Genomic DNA, 22,569 nt, shown 5'->3' on the forward strand with positions numbered 1-22,569 from the left:
AGGGCAGGAAGGGAGATTTCAGTAAATTATTCAGAGCAAAGCCTTACAGCGTGAGCTTTGTAACAATGAAACTGCAAGAGGTTGTGGTCTCTTCTTCGGTAGAAGTAGTTGAGCAGAGGACAGATGGCTACCTTGCCAGATCTGCTCTGTTATACTTTCCATTGTAGATCCAATGCTGAGCAAGGGGTTGGACTACAACACCTCAAATTTCCCCTTCACATCTTTGATACACTGAACTTAATCTTGGAAAGTTGAAATTCAACATTATAATTAGCTCCACCATTTTCCAAACACCAAATGAAATAATTTTATTACAATTTAATTATGAAATGCAAAAGATACATACATATAATAATCCTTTGGCATTCCATTAGTGCAACTTCCTGAAACTACTGAAATGTTGCTCGATCTTTATGTTTAAAACTTTGTGTGCATCATCTATACAAAAGAGAAAAGCATTTAATATTCTTGTAGTATTTTCAGGTGATTTTTCCCCCATGAGACAACTTCAATTTGGCTTGATACACTGCATGAAAAATTATTAGCCCACATTTTCAGAAAACATGTACAGCACTTATTCATAGGAAATAGTTGATAACAGTCCAATGAGTTTTCATTTTTCTCCCTGTATTATGTATCAAAATTGAGTCCTCTAGCCATCAATAGTGTCCATTCAATCTTGTTCAGGAGGTTTTGCCAAACATCTTGCTCTACAGGTAAAAAAAAAAAGAATGAAAGGTTTAATCAGTACTATATGGCTGTTAATAATAAAGCAATTTTTTTTTCAGTTGGGATGGGGAAAGTATTTTTAGCTAGGAAATAAGACGTTAGCTTAGAATTATATAGGCTTTTTGGTACTCAATCTACCTACTAGATTACATATGAAGAAATAAAATGAAAAAGCAAGAAAATACATATATGAAACAAACTGTATCACTCTATATTTTTACTAACATAATAAATATATGAAAGCCTTATCTAAAGTATTGGAGCCCCTGGTGGCACAATGGGTTAAACCTTTGTGCCAGCAGGACTGCTGACCAAAAGGTTTGATGTCTGAATCCAGGGAGCAGGGTGAGCTCCTGTCTGCTAGCTCTAGCTCCTCATGAGGGGACATGAGAGAAGCTTCTCACAGGATGGTAAAAACATCAAACATCCGGGTGTGCCCTGGGCAACGTCCTTGCAGATCGCCAATTCTCTTACACCAGAAGCGGCTTGCAGTTTCTCAAGACGTTCCTGATACGAAAAAATAAATCTAAAGTATTTTACTTACTATTTGAAAGGGAAGTATTCTAATCTTAGATTTTTCCAATCAGATGAGTTTTACGTAAGACTACAGTATCAGAGCATTGCAATTTCTGATCTTAGTTTTCTTTTCTCAGTTATTTTCATGGGAACTGTATGTGTCCTTGACATTACAAATAACCGGTGGGAACCAAACAAAAGTTGTTTTACTAATCTTTATTTTAAAAAAAACAACAGGCAAAAACCCTATGGGGTTTTGCCTGCTCTAAATAAACTGTACAATTCGCAAATTTCTTGCAGCTCAGGTTAGGGGATCTCCACATGTAACAACAACAAATAAAACAAAAATGGAAGAAGGTAATTCATTTTCTAATTAAAGCCTCAATTAGCTGTACTTTAAATATACCAATCATGGACGAAAAAAAAAGGAAAAGCCTTCCACTCTCCATATTCAATTCACTGGAGATTTTACATCTCTACTAGGGAATTAAGTAAACTGAAGACAACAGGACTTCTATATGAACAGGACTCCACTGCTAAACTTCCTTTAGAGACGATGCAAAAAGATGGTTTTTGTGGCAATTTTAGCTCCTTCTTAATCTCCTTTTTTTGGTAGGCTAAATACATGCACACTGGTCGTATCTATCTTGCTTCATGTGTCTTGCATCCTGAAACCTTTATCACCTCACTCCTCTCCAGTGGATCTCCTTGGGCTTGTCCACATCCTTCCTACTGTGTGGTAACTTGCAACTGTAGATAAAACCTTCTCCAAGGCCCAGCAAGTGCTGGCCAGAGAGATTTCATCTTGAATATAACACTAACTCATTCTAAAGCTCTATATATTTGATTGCGCAAATACGCTCTTGATAAAGCTAGTAGGCACCTTAAAACTCAGCTACAACCAAACATTTTAATGAGGACAGGACACACGTTTAATTGAGAAATGCAGCAATCTTGGTAGATGTAGTAATCTTTATCTTTCAGTCACAGCCATTTCCTCAGAATTTCCTCACCTTTCCTCACTCTAATAAAACTGCATCTCTATACGTTAAATGGAAATATTTTGTAGGATTGTGACCTTTCTCTGTTGTCTAGTGTGGCCCACAGAGGTTTCTCTCTAGTGGTGATATGATACCTCGTTTTCCAAACTGATTTGAGAATTCCCCCTTTTGCATTTGTACTTGCTGGATTGTACAGCAAATACAAATGCTGGCCAAGATCCAGCATCATTGCATCTACACTGTGCAATTAATGCAGCTTGACACCACTTTAGCCATCATGGAATCATGGGAGTTGTAGTTTCATGAGATCTTTAGCCTTCTCTGCCAAAGAGTGCTGGTGCCTCACCAAATTACAAATTCCAGAATTCTGTATCATTGTGCCATGGCACTTAAAGTGGTGTCAAACTGCATTATTCTACAGTCTAGATGCACCCTTAGTTATAAGTTGGGAACTAGATATTGTCTGCTTGAAGTATTTATTTTATTTATTTACTTACGTTGTTTCTATCCTGCCTTTCTCATCTGAGGGGACTCAAGGCGGCTTACAAATCTGGCAAAATTCAATGCCAATAAACAACAATACAATAAAATAAAACAATTAGGCATTAAACAATTAAAAGCAATACACAAAACTTAAAACATGTAAAGTGTTTAAAAATACAATTTTGCAGCAACCCAAAGAATAGCTTAACAGAGCTGCTCTGCTACTTAAAGTTTAAAGTGGGCTTTGGGAGGTTTTTAGGATCATGGTAATAGTGCCACCAGTGTGAACATGTGGTACACCCAAATATGGAGCGTTTAAAGATCCGCAATCCTGGGTTGCGAATTCACAAGTTGCAATACAGGATGTCAGCTATTACCTTTTTGGACTACAACTCCCAGAACGGTACAATTTGTATGGGAGATCCAAGCTCTGCCCCTGTCCATACTCGCACAACTGAAGTCCATGCACTTACATGCCAATGTTGATTCCTCGGTAGTACTTATGATTGCTGAAAGGTCTACAATAGTATTCTCCAACCTTAGGAGCCCTCAGTGTTTGAGACAATAACCTCCATCATTTTTGACAAATAGTAACACTTGCTGAGGGTGATCGGTGTCTCAGTCCAAAATACCTAAAGACTGAGCTCCTGATTGGAGAAGATCAGTCTACGCAGTCTATAAACAATGCTCATTCATAGGTTTCTTTCTTTAATTACAGTCAGATATGAGTTCTTCAGTCAGAAAACATATGATTTTAGCAATATCCTTGTCTAGTTTTTTTTAACTAATAAACCCAATGGTTGGGGATCTTACAGGAAAAAAGAATAAATTGAAATACAAAATTGAACTTACCAGTAAGTAAGACAATCACTTTTAAATATTCTTGTCAAACTTTCTAAGTCTTCATGTTTGAAATGCAATTCTTCAAGCAAAGTAGCCAGGAACTGTGTATATCCTCGACTCTGTAGGCAATTTGCAAAGATAGGGATATGTTCTGACAACCTGAAACACAATATATTAAAATAAATACATGCAGGCATATCTATTAGCCATTGTCAACAGGAGATGGAGAGAGGGGAGAAAAGAATTAAAATTGTCATAATGAAATATCAATTATTAAATTATTCCAAAATTTACTCACAATGTATAGTTTCTATACTACAGATTAGTCTCTTCAAAACAATTAAGAGGAAACGGGAGCAACATCTTTCTATCACTTTCAGGAGTTCTGCAACACCTAATTATGACTAGTCAAATGAAAATGCAATGCTAACACATCCAAAGGTAGTTTCAAACATAAGTCAGGGCAAAAAATGCACTATGGTTACTTACTAAAATTTGATATTTAAAACCAAGTTGCCAGTACAGAATGACTTGTGCAAGTAGATATCATACACACAGGGTAGAAACAGTGGGCCCAGATGCACACAAGAATGAACCACAAAAAACATCTTGTGTGTCACCTTAAAATCTCTGCAATTGTTTTCAGCAAGAAATATGTAGGCCAGACACCTGTGCCTGAGATGACTTTTTCAGAAAGGAAGTCTGGTAAATAGTAGTGGTTACAGATGAAATTCTAGGCTACACTGAAAAAATGAAACATCAAGAAACTAGATGTCAATGCGATCTGCCCAAGAGTTTTGGTTAGGATGACATGTTCATCTTATCTCCAGATAAGTTCACGCTATTCCATCTGTATTAATTCAATCACTGCCATTTCTCTTTGAAACAACTCTTGATGTTGTTGGATTCCAACTTTGGCAATCACAAGCCAACATGGCCAAAATTCACAGCTAGTGATAACAGTAGCCCAACATCTGGACACCTAACAACTGTATAAGCTTGCCTTAAAGCAGTGGTTCTCAACCTGGGGTCCCCAAATGTTTTTGGCCTACAACTCCCAGAAATCCCAGCCAGTTTACCAGCTGTTAGAATTTCTGGGAGCTGAAGGCCAAAAACATCTGGGGACCCCAGCCTTAAAGCCTTAAAGGATCCTACTGCCGTAGCACAATTTATACTTGAGATTTTAAAGAGCTGTTTCCAAAGATGATTAAATGGACCAATTGTATATGGTAGCACAAGTATACAACATAACCACAAATGGCTTAACTACAGTCCTATGGGGCCTTCTTGAAAATGGTGCAATGCAAAACAATACAACATGGAGAACTTAGTGCCAACATCCCGAACCTATCAGATGATGAAGTCATGAATACTATACAAAGTAGCTTCTGATGAAATATTTTACTGGCTTTCAAGCAAAGCTTGTTCATTCTTATATTTACATACATCTCCTTAAAGGAGTTCAAGATGGCATAAATTGTCCTCAGCCTCTTATTCCTATAGCAACTTTGCGAGAAGGCTGACAGTTGATGGCTGACTCAAAGACATCCCCTGAGCTTCAAGGCTTGGTAAGGAGTTGAACCTAGACTTCTAAGGATCCTGTCCAATGTTTGAACTATTGCAGAGCATTAGATTCCTTTGTCATACTATTTGCCAGCTGAAATTCCTTTACAGAAAAATATAGTATTTCCAGTGTACAAAATTTGGTCCTTAAAGTTGCTAAGTGAAACAGGCACCCTTTTCAGCATTCAAACTGATGATATACTCTATGCAAAACATGTGGTGTGCAGAGCCATACACCAGCTCTTACTAGCTATATGTGACACCCCTGGCTGCGAGAGCACTGGAAACCAATACACCGAGGCCAATAAACAATCTAATATCTTTATTAAGGAATTAAGAAATTAAAACGAAAACAAGCAGAAGATATAGTTTATCAATAGACCTTTCAGGAAAGGTCAAATATAGTCCAGTAATATATTGTCCAATGTATAATATTAGAGTTTAAAGTTTGTAATCCAAAAACCGAAACACACTCAAACTTCCAAGCAGTTTGAGTGGGGAAAACGTCCAAGTCTTTTGCTAGAGTTCAATGTAGGTCCAAGGCAAGGTATTGAAGACAAAGCTGGAATCACGGAGAGGCAAGGCAAGGAAACACGGCCAGGCAAGGCACGACTAGACTGGAAGGTAGTGAAACTAAACGTGGTCCACACTTGGCTGGAAGTGAAGTTGATCCTCTAACTGACACGTTGACTCCGCGCTGGCTAGCCAGCGCACAGAACTTTTAAGGAACTTCAAATCTTTTCACAGAGCAGGTGTCCAAATGCTCTTTTCCCAAGGGAAAAGAGCTAAAACAACATCTTCACCAGATACAATCCTCCCTGAGAGTTCTCAGGGGAAAACAGGTTAATCAGCAGATTCTCTAGCTGCTAATCGTGCGCTCCTTCTCCTGCCAGCTTTCTCAGACCTGCAAGTTTCCCAAAATATTCATCTATCAAAGGGAGGGGAACTGGTGGGAGAAGGCTCCATTTCAAGGGCCTTTTTAATGAGCTGTGGACTAGAATTGTCAATAGGAAGCAGCTGGAAAGAGGCAGAGTCTTGCTGAATCGGCACAAACCCCATGTCCTCGTCACTGTGGTCCATAATGGAGGCAGGATCGCGGCCCAAGGGGTCAGGGGACATCACACTATATCATTATTGTCTGATGAATGTGCTGGTGTAGCTAAGTCAGAAACTCTCAGCGTTCAGAAATCTGGAGAACATCTATATCTGGGATGGACAACGGTGTCCCTCCAGATGTTTTTGATTTGCAACTCTGATTAGCGCTAGCAACAATCACCGTAGTTTCTGTAGGCAATACCTTTCTTCATATCATGCAGTCTTCAACTTGCATGCCAGTCTTCCTACTGAGACAGAACATCTGGGTCATTGCACCTTCAAATACATATAATGGTCAAGCCACCAGAGTTGACTTTGGGACTCCTTTTTATTCCCTGAGCCCTAACCTATGTAACATCACGCCTAATGAACAGGTTTGGGGAATTTGAAAGCTTGCCACATTCAAGGCATTTCGGTGATTCAGGAAAGGTGTGACTCAATTTGGAGGTAGATACCTGTGCCCATGTTTTGAATAGGAAGTTCAACCCATTGAGTTTTCCTATGCTTAAGCCATCACCCATCAGTTAAGTCTCAGCTCACAGAATCAGTGTAGCAGAGCATTGGAGATACATATGATGGATAAATCAGATGACACCTTCATCGAGGCATTAAAGCTCAAACCTGCTTCTGTTTTTTATGATTCTCTAAAACAAAAACAAAGATGTAAAGTGTTCCTGCTCTTTATTTATATCCTAACAAAAGCAACTCAATCTCGACCCATCACGTGTGTGAAACGAAGGCTTTTAACGTACCAAACTTGACTTGTTGTGTGTTATGATTTCTACAAAATTCTTGGACACTTTACCGCAGAGGCCTTTCAGATGATTATTTAATATAAACTTTACCCATTGCCAGTGGGCACATAAAATATGAATCAAACAACTCTCGAGAGCTGCAGATCAATGGGAGCAGAGCGAGTAATCAGAGCAGTGCATTTTCTCAGCTAGTGCTTTCCAGTCCTTGAAGCGGGACTAATAAGTAGATTGTAAAGCAAATAAGAAAGCATGCTGAGTGCAATGGTTTTGAAACAGCCACAGCAAAAGGCTGTTAGATACCACCTAGTTCAAGTTTTCATTTTTTGTGAATTTGGGAACACACACCAAAATATGCTGGTCATTTTGAAAGGACAAGACCCATAGCAGTTTTTCTCCATTCATAAATGGCTTTTTAAAGATATGCCTTAAGACTACAATCTTTAACGTTTGTAGTTGGTAACCGGGACAGGTTAATGGTAGTGTCCCTCTGCTGCAACTCAACCACTGAAGTTCTGCTAAGCCTGTGTAGGCATAATTATATTACTACTACTACTACTGCTACTAATACTAATAATTTTGAGGACCCATTATCAAGACCTCAAAATTGAACTGCAAATGCTCTGGCATAAACCAGTACAGGTGGTCCCAGCGGTAATCGGCAAACTGGGTACTGTGCCAAAAGATCTCAGCCGGCATTTGAAAACAAAATTATGACCCTAACTGCAAAATGTCACCTTATTTGGATCTGCATGAATCATTCAAAAATACATCACACAGTCCTAAACGTTTGGAAGTATTCAACTTGTGATTTTGTGATACGAAATCCAGGATATATATCCCGTTTGCATACTGTGTTTTTGTGTCAGATAAATAAATAAATAAATAAATAAATAATACTTTATTTATATACTGCTCCATCTCCCTAAAGGGACTCAGAGCGGTTTCCAACAAAGAAGTGGCAAACATTCAATGCCAAAATACACAACAAAGTCTACAGCTGTCCATTTTCCTGCCAGAAATGTGTCAGAGACCCCTCAAAGATTAGAACCCATCAACATTGTGTTGACAGATCAAAAAATGTTGAGTTTCTGTTGGAAATTTTCCTCCCATTATGATCAACGATGCAGCCATGCTTAAGCAATTATACCACTTTGATAGCATTTTGCCCCACAAAGTTCCAACATATGGAATCCTAGGATTTGTAGTTTGTGGAAGTACTTAGACATCCTTGCCACAAATCAAGTACAAAGAAACAGCAATGAGTTTTTTTTTATCAAATAAGTCTAAGTATCTCAACAAGGATCTGTTGCACCAAGTCATGTAAGTTAAACTGGTATCAAACTGTAAAAAAAAAAGCCACTGTGCAGTGGGGATATATTCCAAGATCAGGGAAAATGTAAAATAAAAATTTATTCCATTATGAGGGTGGGAAACAACTCCAAGATAATTCATGCTGGTCAGAGAATTCTGAGAATTGTCCAAAATGTTACCCCACTCCTCTCCCAAATCTTACCGGGAAGGGAAAATGCCAGTGTAAAACTGTGTGGGTAGTAGATTAGTATTGTCATTCTCTCTTCCGTACCCAGACCATTTAAAAATGTTTGTTACAGAAACAATAGTAGATCAATGGAACATTTTGCACAGCTGAGTAACGCTAATGGAATAAAATTCTGAGCAAACCTCAGCAACTTTGACTACAACCTGTTGTTTTTCAATTCAGTCCCCTTCATTTGAAGCCGCCAGTTCACCGTGGGAGAGACAGCGCCACCACAGAGGTGTGGTTTTCAAACCCTGTTTTTAGGAAACTTTGGGGTTCTTTAGAAGCCTAACAGGGATTTCTCAATCAGATGACAAGAAACAGCAGACAGAAGTATTTCAACAAACTTGCCCAGTGTAGCAGTTAAGAATGCTGGTTGCGGGCAAGGATGAATTTCCACTCGGCCCAGAAATTCACCTGGTGGCCACAGTTGCAGACACCTCCTACACGTCTAACCGACTTCATAAAGTTGTTGTAAGGATAAGATTTGCAGATTGTAGGGGTGAGAGAGAAGAGCATAAGCTTGCTGCTTTTGGCTCTTTGGTGGAAAGAATGGAAATAAATGAAATTGAAATTTTTTAATGATAATATATGAACATAAATTACTTTTAACAAATGTTAGACATTTACTGAGCCAGCATAGTGTAGCACTCTGGGTGTTGGATTAGAATTTTGGGAGACCAGAGTTCAAATCCCTACTCAGCCACGGTGACCTTGGGCAAGTCACATTTTCTCAGCCTCAAAGGAAGGCAATAGCAAACCTCCTTTGAATAAATCTTGGCAAGAAAACCTCAGGATAGGGTTGTTATCAGTCAGCACAGATTTGCACATAATCATTTATTACAATGTGTTGTCGAAGGCTTTCATGGGTGGAATCACTGGGTTGCTGCATCGTCATGTTCCGGAAGCATTCTCTCCTGACATTTCACCCACATCTATGGCAGGCATCCTCAGAGGTTGTGAGGTCTGGGTTGCTGTGAGTTTTCTAGGCTGTATGGCCATGCTCCAGAAGCATTCTCTCCTAATGTTTTGCTCATATCCATGGCAGGCATCCTCAGAAGTTGTGAGGTATATTGGAAACTAAGCAAAACAAGTTTATATATTTGTGGAAGATTTATATATCTGTAGACTATATCTCACAACCTCTGAGGATACCTGCCACAGATGTGGGTGAAACGTCAGGAGAGAATGCTTCTGGATCATTGTCCTACAGCCCGGAAACCTCACAGCAACCCAATTTATTACAAGTTGAGCATTTCTTATGCAAAACTCTGAAATCTGACACATTTCAAAAGCTAAGCATTTTGGATAAGTACTTATTTTAAATGAACACTTAATGTTTATTTATTTTAAATAGGAAAGCAGCCTGTCTATCTCTACTGATTCTCCCCTGAAATGTGCAGCCATAGAGGAATGCTGCGACTGTTCTAGGAAGAGACTTGCAGTCCACAGACAAAGCTCCAGAAGGAGAACCAAGTGTGCCCCCGGAGCACTACCTGGATTCCTCATGAACGCACAACTGCTCCTCTACAGACTTGTCAAAACTGAAAAAGCTTTCCTAGAACGAAGGATGATTTGGCAGCCATGTTAAGGGCAGCATGGGCAGAATGACAGTCCAGCTGGCATGCAGAAGCCCTTTGGGAATTGCCACCCGTTCCCTTACAATAGTCACACTTCCTTTGATTGCTTGCCCAAAGTAAGGCAATATCTTAATTTGCCTGAAAGAGACTAACTATGCCTTATACCCAGAGTTCCAAGGCTGCATTATATAACCAAAATGCTGCACGGAACAGATTACAGATAAAATAAAAGACCACAGCAGTGCAGCCTCCACCATCCTTTCATTCAGCATATGGTCAGTGGCTCATCCTAAAACTAAAGAAACGGAAAAGAAAGCTAGAGTGTCAAAAGTACATCAGAATGAGAAATCCCTATTAAGCCAGCTATTCCACATATGTTACACAAGGAAAGGCTTGAGTGAAAATTCATGTTCAGACAAGCAATAGCACGGAGCAGTTCTTATACAAGCTATTAAAAGGCATCTGGTTAACAGGAAAGACATTTATAACATCAATCCACATCTTTCTCCCCAGCCAAACCAAAGAAATGAAAAGTCCCTAGCTTAGGTTAAAATAGTTTCCCTGTAAGAAAAAACTGACAATGTAGTAATAAAATACTTTCAAATACCTTGGTACTGGAATATTTTAATTATTTCTAACTGAAAGTTAAATGTGCAAGCTTTTTGCACACAAGCCATTTTGTTTGACATGAATGTGCTGGCCGCTGCAGTATAAGGACACATATGCGGAAGCACACAGGTCACTTTACTTGAGTCCAACTCTTGGATTTTAACATGGTTTACTTATATCATTACTATCATCAACAACAACATGCCATGAAAGTCTTGAGTCCCTTTCGGAAGAGAAGGTGGGTTATAAATAAATGATGATGATGATGATGATGATGATGATTACTATTTTTATTAGATACACAACAAGATTAGTACACAACAGACAAGATCACTATGCTGATCACACGTCGGACACTTCCCAAGTGTCTAGGATTATGTGATGTATTGGAGAATAATGCATGCAGATCCGAGTAGGGTGGCCTTTTGCAGGTGACAGATGGTAATTTTGTCAGCGCCGATTGTTTTTAAGTGCTGGCCAAGGTCTTTAGGCACTGCAACCAGTGTGCTGATCACCACTGGGACCACCTTTACGGGCTTATGCTAGAGTCTTTGCAGTTTCATCTTTAAATCCTCATACTGCGTAAGCTTTTCCAGTTGCTTCTCATCGATTCTGCTGTCATCTGGGATTGCAAATTCAAAGATCCACACTTTTTTTTAACACGATTGTGAGGTCAGGAGTATTTTGCTCCAAAACTTTGTCAGTCTGAATTCAGAATTCCTAGAGTAGTTTGAGGTGTTTATTTTCTGTAACTTTTTCAGTCTGTGATGATGACAATGATTATTATTATTAGGATTATTTTGAGAAGTTATCTCCAGGGCCAGACTGTGTGGCTGCCATATATGGAGCAGTTGCATGGAAGAGATGAAAACTTGTGAAATGGCAAGTCAGAAATTAGATCGGCCAACATGATGACTTAATGAAATGCTAGCCATGTTCAACTACTCCTTCCTGTGCATTCAACATGACATGGACAAAAAAGTCCAGAATAGACCCTTCCTGTCCTGTCCATGTGATTCTGATTTTTTTTCCAGAGGGTACCATGTGGAAAGCGTAGCTTGGAAAAATTACTTTTGAGCACTCCAACTCCAAATGCACAGCATGATTTCTCTAGCTTCTACCTCCTTGGTCCACATGGTCACTTGACCTCAGTGTCCAGGGAATTTTGGGAGTTTTCATTCAAGATCCTTACTACACCACATTTCCCTACACCACACCACATTTCCCTACGCCTTCTGTTTATGTCATGGTTGGATGTAATCACGGAAACATTTGCATCTCTTTAGGAATGCTATAAACTTCCAGTGTTATTGAAACACAGAGAAAGTGAACTTCAACCATTCTGTTAGGTCCATGAATGAACCTTTTCAAGATGCCAGCAAACCGTTGAAGAAGGGGAACTATCACTATACAGTACATACTAATTGTAGTCTCGGTTTTTCACATGCTGGGTGCCACGTAGGGTGCAACAACAGGGTTTGGGAAGCCCTAGGAGTTAAAAGGGGAGGGGGGACAAATCTCCAGGGGAGGAAGCTAACAAAACAGTGTGGGAAGTGGGCATGCTTGGTGTGCAGCAAATGCTGACTGAATCATCAGAGGGGAGTATCCTGGAAGAGGACGAGAAGAAAGCAATATAACTAACATTTGTTGGAGGAAATATTTCTGGACTTCATGTTGATATGCAAAACATTGGATAATAGCAAACCCCCTTGAACTGAAAAACTTTTGGCTCAAAAATAACATGGAAAAAATAACATAAAGACACAATGACATAATTTATCCATATCCAACATTTAGTTGGGCATGGATAAATTATGCCCTGGATATCAGTCCCATGGATACAGGTAGTCAAACTGCATTTCTAACTTGTACATTACGGGCTGAATCTGGATTCAATTATCCTTGAAGCGCACCCCATGAAATGAATGCAAAACATTGTGCAAACTTTCTTAAAGCCATAGGTTTTCCTTGCAGTTTAATATCTGGGAATCAACAACCCATTCCTATGTGTATCTACTGAGGAATCAACAACCCATTCCTATGTGTATCTACTGAGAGGAATGCCCCATTGGTTTAGTGGACCTTACTGCTGGCTAAGTGCCTACAGTATGGCAATCTCAGTCTCTCGCAGTCTTACAAGATGAGATTTGTCAGCAAACATGATGATGTTGGAGAAAACAAAGCTGAATAATTGATGAAATGTGATTATGCAGAAAAATGTTTTCCCCTGGGACATGGCATTTAGCAATGCATGTCTAAGATTTTAAAAAGCATTAAGAATTCAGTGTTGTCCTTAATGCATAAACAGGAAAAAAATCCAACAACATAGACCATGTTTTCCTGCCTAGGACCTTCAATAAATCATTCCCCTAACAAGAGTGAAACAACAGCACAAGGCAAGTTTTAGAAGGGCCACTTACTTAAAATGCACATTTCCATCTGAAATCTGACATCATGACATTTGTTAGAAGCATCCCCAGAAGCAGAGTGAAACATAAACCCCAAATGACCCATTGTGCCTTGACTTAATCATGTTAAGAGGATGTAATGAAAAAGATCCTGCACCTTGTTTAATGTTTAAAAGTTCTGCTTTTTCCATGGCACTCTTGCTACTCTGAATCTATGGCAAAGCTTGGCACATTGTGTCCTGCTTTGATGGCAACAGTCCAAAGAGGACACTACAGAACTGGTAAATGATAGGGAACGGTCAACATACAGTTCAGTCCTGAAAGGCCAGCCCCTCAAATGGTCAAGGGGCTATGGGATTTTCATTTTAGGAGAACATGACAGATAAGTTAGAAAGGCTTTACTGTTGAGGAGTCCCACTAAAAGGAGTGGGAATGTACACTTTTAAAGGTTTCCCCTTGACATTAAATCTAGTCGATTCAGACTCTGGGAGGTGGTGCTCATCTCAATTTCTAAGCCAAAGAGACAGCGTTGTCCATAGACGTCTCCTAGGTCATGTGGCCGCATGACTACATGGAGTGCTGTTATTTTCCCTCTGAAGCGGTGCCTATTGATCTACTCACATTTGCATGTTTTCAAAATGCTAGATTGGCAGCAGTTCGAAATGTACATTACTCAGTAGGATAGAAGGATTATAAAATTGTCCCCCACTGTGCCTTCTCTCTAACTCTATCTCACACACAAACACAGATACAAACAAAGACACATGCACAGCACATAAACTGTTGTAGTCCATATTACTGTATACAATTCAATTGCCCGAAAAAAAATCTCAAAAACTCAATTTCTGTAGTGAACAAACCAAAGGCAAAAGAGTGAGGCCAAAAGTCCTGGCCAAGTCAATACTGCCTGAAAAGAGGTTCCTCAGCTATTTTGAACAAGATGATGATTGATTTGTTAAAAAACTGGGAAATTCCTGCACAATGTCATAACAGGAGAAGGGAGCATGGTTATCAGAAGAACCCCAGATAGAGACTCCAGAGGGGCTGGATTCAAGCTCCGTATTGCTACCACAAGATGTGGGATGAATACGGCAACATAGTTATAAGAACTAATTGGAAAGAGGCTTTGCACCTTTCTATCTCACTTTATCTTTGCACTATAACACTGAGAGTGCTTTTGCAAAACCAAAAGCCTAATTCACATTTAAGGTGATCTGGAGTTTGTAACACAAGAGAAGGAAATGGGCCTCAATTTGTACCTGATCTTTTATACACTAACAGGTTGCTATTATTAAACGTACATTCCAGTGTCAGTTTCACATTCACATTTTCAAACTGCAAACACACACACACAAAAAGCAAAATGTAGTCTCCCTCAATTTGTACTGGAATCAGCACAGATAAAGGCAAAACTATATTTATAAAGTAAATATAAATCTCAAGGTGGAGCTGGAAAGATGGGATGTGTAATAACATGCTATTTCTTGGTTTGTTATACAATAGTGCAGGTTATTTGGACGTCTGTAAACCTTATGAACTGGTGTGGGGTATACACACAAATATCAAGTGCTTTTGTGGAGTAAACCCTTTAGCAAAAGAAAGAATAATTTCTGGAGTCCAATGAAACTCTCCAGACAACAACTTTTGCACAGAGGAAAAAGTGTAATACAGTAGTTCCTTCTCAGGAAATTCTTTAAGACCAATTTATGTACTATCCACTGGTATAATTCTATTGCGAGTTGCTGCCTTCTCTTTTAATCTGTCTTTTATTTTACCTTGGAGAGTCCAGCACTTAAGTGAGATATATTTCTGTAAAAAACCTACATGTAGGCCAAACTATTTATTTGATTCATGGTATATACAGCATTTAGTTGTTTGGGGGAATACAATGCTGAGTAAACAAACATTTGTTATTTTTAAAGACATATCACCATTGGGATATCCAATCCGATATCACAGAAACAGGTATGCTAGGCGGCATTTGTGTTTCTATTGCTACTGACAATACTCCCTCATTTGTACATTTTTGCTATTAGGGGCTATTTTTAAAAGATCCTCTACTCAAAACCTGTGTTTGAGTTTTAAATGCAAGCTTGACAAAACACAAGAAAAAAACTTGTTAAAAGCAAAAAGAGGTGCCTCTAGAGTGAAGATTTTCCATTAGAACACATTAATATTTGATGGCTGGACTTGAATTGGACGCATCTAAGTTTCCAACATCAACATGCCATACGTTTTGAAGACAGACCAAATACAAGGCTTTAGCACAACTTAGTAATCCTAATCAACCCTATGTTATCTGAACAAAAGATATATGTTTTTAAGTGAATATTTGCATCAAATACTTTAATCCTGGCCTGAAATCAGCACAGGAGGGAAAAATACCTGGATTGATTTTTACATCATCTCCCAAATTCAGGTTTCATCAATAGGACATGTTTGAATTTGCTATGATGGATTTAAGAACAGATTGGCCTACTTTTAGATATTCATATCTAACATCTATTGTAATAGTGGATCCTCTTACAGAACAAAAGGACAGAGGACTGGCTTGTAGTTCATTTCTAAGTGGCAGCCAAAGCTTCTTTACTTTACAACAAAGATAAATTTGGAACTAGAGTGCAGCCTATGATTTATTTAAAATTTCATTGAATTCTTAACTTAGCTGACTGCTCCCACTGCTGGCAGCCTCACCCCATGCAGGCTTGTCAAGCTCTGATTTAATCGCACTGCTATTTTCAGAAACCCTTAAAAACAAAACCGGGCTGGCACTGGGAGAGACATTTATTTTACTTTTCATTTCTGAAGTCAACAGCCCGGCTCACAACTGTAAACGATACAACAGTTACTTGCTATGTAGAAACCAACCTCTTCGCCAACCAACACCTTCAGTCATCTCTAGATGGTCTGAAAAGGGATGGTATCAATAATTTCCTATGGTAGAAAATTTGAATGGTTTTTATGCATGTCAGTGAAGGTATCCGGTGGTGATCGTGATATATCCAAGAGTTTTGAGGAAACTTTGAAAAAAGAATTTATTTCCCTTATCAGTTAAAAAAACTGGCAACCTTGTCATTAGGTTGCTCAGGCCTGAAATGTGTCCCAGTAGGAATAGACAACTGAAGGGTTTTTCAAAGAGCTGGGAAATCTTACTTTTAAAGACTGTAGCTCTCAGAATCCTGGCAGCAAGCAGGACCATGCTTCAAAGCCTTTACTACACATCCAAGGAGTACAATGTGACCCCCATATCCACTGAGCATGTGTTCCCATCCTCCTTTCCCCTTCTCTGTTTTTTTGCAGCTTTCAGGTACCTGGTGTGCCTTCCAGAAAAAATTGACATGACATCAAGGCAAATTACAATACTTGAATGTAATTATTCAAGTATTTCTGGAATCTGAATAACTGGAGGATGGTTCTTAAAGGGCTTTGCACAGATATGTGAAATTGTGGATAATAGTGAAGCCAATTATCTTCAGTGAACTGAACGCTAGCAGTACCACGAGAAGGGAATAGCTTGTATAGGTGGTCATAAAGCAATAGGTGAAACCATGTATATCATTTCCACAGATACTGAGGTTGAATGTATATATTCTGAGCTATGTTCCAGCAGTGAACATATATTTCTCCTCCTTCTCCTTTTTTCTTGCTCATTTTTCAGTGTTTCAGTTCTTGCCCAGCTCTTTTGAGTATCTAATGCTCTCCAAACAAAGAACCACGTTGATGTCTGTGGTTTGTGAAGAAATCAGTAACTGGAAAGGTGCTGTCCTTCCTCACTCACACAGTTACTACAGCATGTTTGTCTGAGTTATGATGGTGTCTCTCTTGATTAACTATGAGGTTATTGTTTTTAGGTAAGCATTAAAATGGAATAGGCACATAATTTACTAGATAAACATCTGTAATGACCACACAAAGCTGCAAGCAACTAAAGAGGGGCAGACACATTAACTACACCTGGCCGTATCTTCATAAAAGTAAAGGCAGCTCTTTAGTGTCTGTCAGCTGCTGGTTATTCATAGATAACAAATGTAAAGAGCTTACTTCAAAGATGTTGTATTAAGGGAGTGTTGTAATAAAATCCTTTTATCGACAGATAGACAGACAGACTGGGGGAAGGAATTATACAGGAAAAACTTCCTTATACAATTGATATATTGAGAATCAATAAAGCTGGGTAAACAATCAGCTCAAGGCATACAAAAACATCCTACAACACATCCGGCCACAAGCCAGAGATTGCTTGGAGATGGCATTATTAGCGATAGGATTCATCATCATACATATATTTTTAAAAGGATATCTCGATATCAATTGATTGTGGTGGCCAATATAATCTTTGAAGGTATGGAACAAAGTAACTGCTGGGAATGGAAATGTATAGAGGTTGATGTGGTGGAAAGGATTGAGTATTGGTCCTGGATTAAAGAGGTCCATATCAAAACCCTTATTCAGTCATAAAGCTTAATATGTGACTTGAGGCTATTGATCGTAATATGCAAAAAACAATTCAAGAAGGTGTGGAGGAAGCACAAAGACCTCAGTGCAACCAGCCCAGGGATCAAAGGCAGAGGGAGATAATAGTTTTGTGTAATTTTGTTAATGTTACCACCTATCATCTTCCGAAATCAGTGCAGGTCTAAGGTCCTAAAGTAGACGGAGACTAGTTTTCTCTACCAGCAACTAAATGCTTGCGTGGATGATGACATCTCAGCTCTCTTTTTTTGTCTGGACAATATCAGTTATCTTGGTCACAGAATAGAATAAAATAACTTAATTGTCACTGTACATCAAAATTAAATGCCATCCCCAATCACATTATATATGTAAAACACAAAACAAAACACTTCTGCTTCCACATTCTAATCATTATTGCACAACCCCTAATGCAGTGGTTCCCAAACTTTTTTTGACCAAGGACTACTTTGACCAGGGACCACTTGAGCAGGGACCACTCTCCAACATCAGTACCAAAAGGGTTACAAATCAGTTTTTGGTCAACCTTAGATTCGGATTAGTTATTTGGGTGCTGATTCAGAAAACTGCACTGGATAGACCACATCAGCTCTAGTTTCTGATACAGAATATATGCCATCCAGTAGTTGGCATCTGCCCACGCACAGAAAACCATGTTTAATAATCTAGAGCTGATGTGGTAGTAGTAATCTTTTGTGGGTAGTCTGCCTCTCCCCTCTCAACACCCCCGTTGCCTCGGGACTATAAGAGGGTTTCTTGAGAGCAGTCGTTCTCATTGCTGCGTGGTTTCGAAGCAACGGTGTAGTAATGGTGAAGCCGTGATCCATATTTTCATTCTTGCAGACACTGGTGGTCCATGAATTACAGGTTGGGAACCACGGCCTTAATGCCACCATAGAGTTCAATATAGTCACAGCTCTAGGATAAAAGCTATCTCTCAGATTATTTGTTCTAGTTTGGAAAAGCCATTTTGAATTACATCCTTCAATGTTCCAACCAGTACAGATTTCAAGGAGTTATCATTCTAGTAAGTGGCCATTTCAGGTTCAATCTATATGGAGTCCAGCTATAGGACTGGTTATATGATGGAGACAGCCTTGCAAACTTCAGTGTGAGGCCAAAAGAATGTATAGCATGCAATTCTATTTTCCTTTACATATATATCTAAGAACGATACATATACATGCAAAGGTGTCTGGCATTTGTGATGAGTTGGATGAAGGTTAATGAACTGAAGCTTAATTCACACATGATAGCCTATGATAAATATTCTATTCAATTTAACAGCTTAATGTGCTTCTGTAAAGGTAGCAGGGCGATAACCTGTCATAAATAAAAAGGATAAACAATGCCTGTGCCTTTTAGATGCCTGTAGATTTATGGCAACCCCATAAATTGTATAGGGATTTCTTAGATAAGGATTTATCAGATGTGGTTTTGTCAGTTCCTGTCCCTGAAATATTGCCTACAGCACCTGGTACTGGATGCCTTTGGGATATTTAGGCTAACAAGATAAACTATACTTCACAGTGTTCCACTTTTACTTAGGAGAACTTATCTTGACTTTTCAGTATTTTTAATAGCACTCTGCTTTCTTGTATTATTAACGTTTTGGAAAGTCAAGATCAGCCCTCTTTTGAGGCAGGGCAAAAGTACAAATGGAACACCTCAACTGTTTTTAAACAGGCTCTGAAATACCTAGCCTTAAAATGCCAAAATCCAAATGCACGTGGATCCATCACTGCAGAATACAAATGATCTCAAGCACTGATTCACAGTACATTTTATTTTTTTGTTCATCTGTTTAAAAAAGAGGGGGGAATTAAACACAATTTCATTATTTTGTTGCATTTTATTGTTGTCTTTATTTTTAATACAATGTGTTATTGTTGTTGTTGTTGCTTCTATGAGAACTCAAAGAGCATACTTGGAGAGTTGGGCAAATAAATGAAATTATGGAAAACACTTAGGAAATATATGGATTCAAAGAATGAGCAAACCTAAAGCAGGTGAAAGAATGTCAGACTAATCCACTTAGATAAACATGTCATCAGGACCTGACTTTATGAATTTACCCACCTGCACTCCGTTACTATGGAAACTGTGGTCATAAAATTGATCACAGTTTAGTTTAAAACTTGCTAAAACAATAATCTGATTATCTCAATCTCTGTACCAACACCAGACACCTGGAATGAAGCAGCTGAATAAAGAGATGACTATGGGGAAAACCTGCACATGCACCAAACTACCAAATACAATTTAAAAACCTCCAGCATGAAAAGGTATTGGAAAAGGTAAGCATGTCTTCAGTATAAGTAACAAGTGAACAGGTTTTACACTGGCTACATCGTCAACTATTTTTATTAAATTTATATATATACTAGCTGTGCCCGGCCACGCGTTGCTGTGGCTTTTTTTTAGTGGTTTGGTCAATCTACATTGGGTTTTATTTTTGTTGTGACCGTCAACAAAAATTATACAGTATTATTTATTCATTTATTACATTAAAGACATATGATAGGATATTACGCTATAACATATAATAGTATACAACTATTTTACAATATTAGTAGATTTTATATATATATATAAATAATTTATATATATATATATATAAATAATTATATTGTTTTGTTATTAGTATTATATTGTAGTGTATTATAATATTATTAGCAGTATTATATATATATACAATGTATTGTATTATTATATATATTAATATATTGCAAATTGGCCCCAGAGTACGGGTGTAGTTTCAAACCCTGGGTGGTTCCGTGTGTTAGAGGGGGGGAATGCTTTGTTGGGAGGTGCTAGGTGGTCCTGATTGTTTCCTGGATGGAATTCCAGTGTTTTCAGAGTGTTGCTCTTTATTTACTGTCCTGAGATGAGAGAGTGATGAGTACGGAATGGCCTTGTACCTTCAAAGCCTGGCTGCTTCCATGCCTGGGGGGGGGGGGGAGAATTGTTTGGTGGGAGGTGTTAGCTGGGTGTGATTGTTTCCTGGATGGAATTTGTGTGTTTTCAGACTGTTGTTGTTTATTTACTGTGCTGAGATGAGAGAGTGATGAGTACGGAATGGCCTTGTAGGTTCAAAGCGTGGGTAGTTTCCGGGGGGAATCCTTTGGTGGGAGGTGTTAGATGGCCCTGATTGTTTCCTGGATGGAATAGCTGTGTTTTTAGAGTGTTGATCTTTATTTACTGTCCTGAGATAATATTGTTGTGTATTATTGTACCACAGTAATTATTTCATATTACAGTAGAATCTCACTTATCCAACATTCGTTTATGTAATGTTCTGGATTATGCAATGGAGTCTGCCTTTTAATAGTCAATGTTTTTAGAATGAGTGTTTTTAATGTATTGTGATATTTTGGTGGGAAATTTGTAAATACAGTAATTACTACATAGCATTACTGTGCATGGAACTACTTTTTGTTTCAAATTTGTTGTATAACATGATGTTTTGGTGTTTAATTTGTATAATGATTACCTAATTCGATGTGTAATTGGTTTTCCTGAATCCCTTCTTATTATCCAACATATTTACTTATGCAACGTTGTGCCGGCTTGTTTATGTTGGATAAGTGAGATTCTAGTGTATATTTATAATGTGATATTATTTGTTTAGAAGTGGATTATATGAGGCGCCTTCTGTTATAACAATAATAATTATTATAGTCTTGAATGATTATCATTGTGATAATAATAATCATTAATTTGTGAATGATTATTACTATAATAATAATAATAATTTTCTATTATTATGATTTGTTAATACATTGTTGAATGATTGTCAGTGTTATAATAATAAGAACTGGCTATTATTATGAATTATTATGTTTTCAAATGATTATCAGTATTATAATAATAATAAATTAGTATTATTATTGGTGATTATTACATGATAAGTTATTATTATATTAATAATTATTACAGGGAAGGGAAAGGTGAGGGCGATAGGGTTTGAGAGGGGGAAAAAGGGGGGCTTCTGAGGCATTGGAGGGATTGTAATTTGTGGGTGAGAACAACAACAACAACAGAAAAGGGGGAAGCTCAGCCTGGGCCAACTTGGGCCTTCCCTTGACTTGTTTTGGGCGCCAACTTCCACCCTTCCTGGCCTGAGGCTCTTTCCTTTTCCCCATCAGCCGTTTAACTGGGTGAGGGGGAAAAGGAAGGGTCCTGAGGCCGGGAAGGGCGGGGGTTGGCGCCCCAAACAACTCGAGGGGAGGTCCAGGCCTGCTCGAGGGCCGTGCACTCCTCTTTCCCCCTCACCTTGAAGAGCATGAAGACCTCCGAGAAGAACCGAGAAGGGAGGAGGAGAGAGGGTGAGGCGGGGGCTCCGCGGGGCCTTCCTCGCACTGAGGGCAGGGGAGAGGGGTGGGAGGAGGGGGCCTGAATGGCGACCGGGGCCCTCCATGGGCCCTGAGGGGGGAGGAGATCGAGGGGGAGAGGGCAGAGAGCGACGTGAGGCCCGCACGCCTCCCAGCGCGGCCTCCTGCATCCCGGGCCCACCAAGGAATCGGCCTTCCTGCCTTCCTTCCTTCAGCTCTGAGGCGAGGTGTGTGTGCGCGCGGGAAAGGATGGGGGGTGCGCGCAGGCGCACATCGCCTGTTGCGGTTTTTGGCCGTTTGTGGCCCTGTGATTGTGTTTGTCATATAAATGTGTTGTATCTTACTGGAGCCGTGGATGATGGGTTGTTTTGTCAAATTTGGAGGTTGGGGGGCCTGTAGATTTGTTGTTTTGTGCATCGCCGTGATGCCATCACTCTTTTATATATATAGATATATATATATACACACACACACACACACACATACACACACATATATAAATACATACATATAAGCTTAATAATATAAAACATATCTAACAAGACCATACAACACAGCAAAACACAAATAAGAGAAATTTTAAAAACTTATGCTATCTAATACAACCCTCCTACTCAGTTACATAAAATAGCACTACTAAACC

At 38.9% G+C, this 22,569-nt stretch overlaps 1 protein-coding gene across 3 annotated transcripts in view; it reads right to left on the reverse strand.

The window, feature by feature from the left end:
• Positions 1-282: 282 nt before the first annotated feature.
• rpap2 (RNA polymerase II associated protein 2) overlaps positions 283-22,569 on the reverse strand; it is a 74,365-nt gene continuing 52,078 nt past the window's right edge. For 2 of the 3 annotated variants that reach the window (XM_008109244.3, XM_003220095.4), the window contains 2 exons: positions 3,582-3,731; positions 283-710 (listed from right to left, as the gene is read on the reverse strand). In XM_008109244.3, coding sequence (XP_008107451.2) covers position 710; positions 3,582-3,731 — 151 coding nt within the window. In that variant the 3' untranslated portion in view covers positions 283-709. Of the gene's footprint in view, positions 711-2,743; positions 2,797-3,581; positions 3,732-22,569 lie in introns of all 3 variants that reach the window. The other variant, XR_010005327.1, reaches the window with a different exon arrangement.

Source organism: Anolis carolinensis, chromosome 4 (assembly GCF_035594765.1).
Source record: "Anolis carolinensis isolate JA03-04 chromosome 4, rAnoCar3.1.pri, whole genome shotgun sequence".
In the NCBI taxonomy this organism is placed as follows: domain Eukaryota; kingdom Metazoa; phylum Chordata; class Lepidosauria; order Squamata; family Dactyloidae; genus Anolis; species Anolis carolinensis.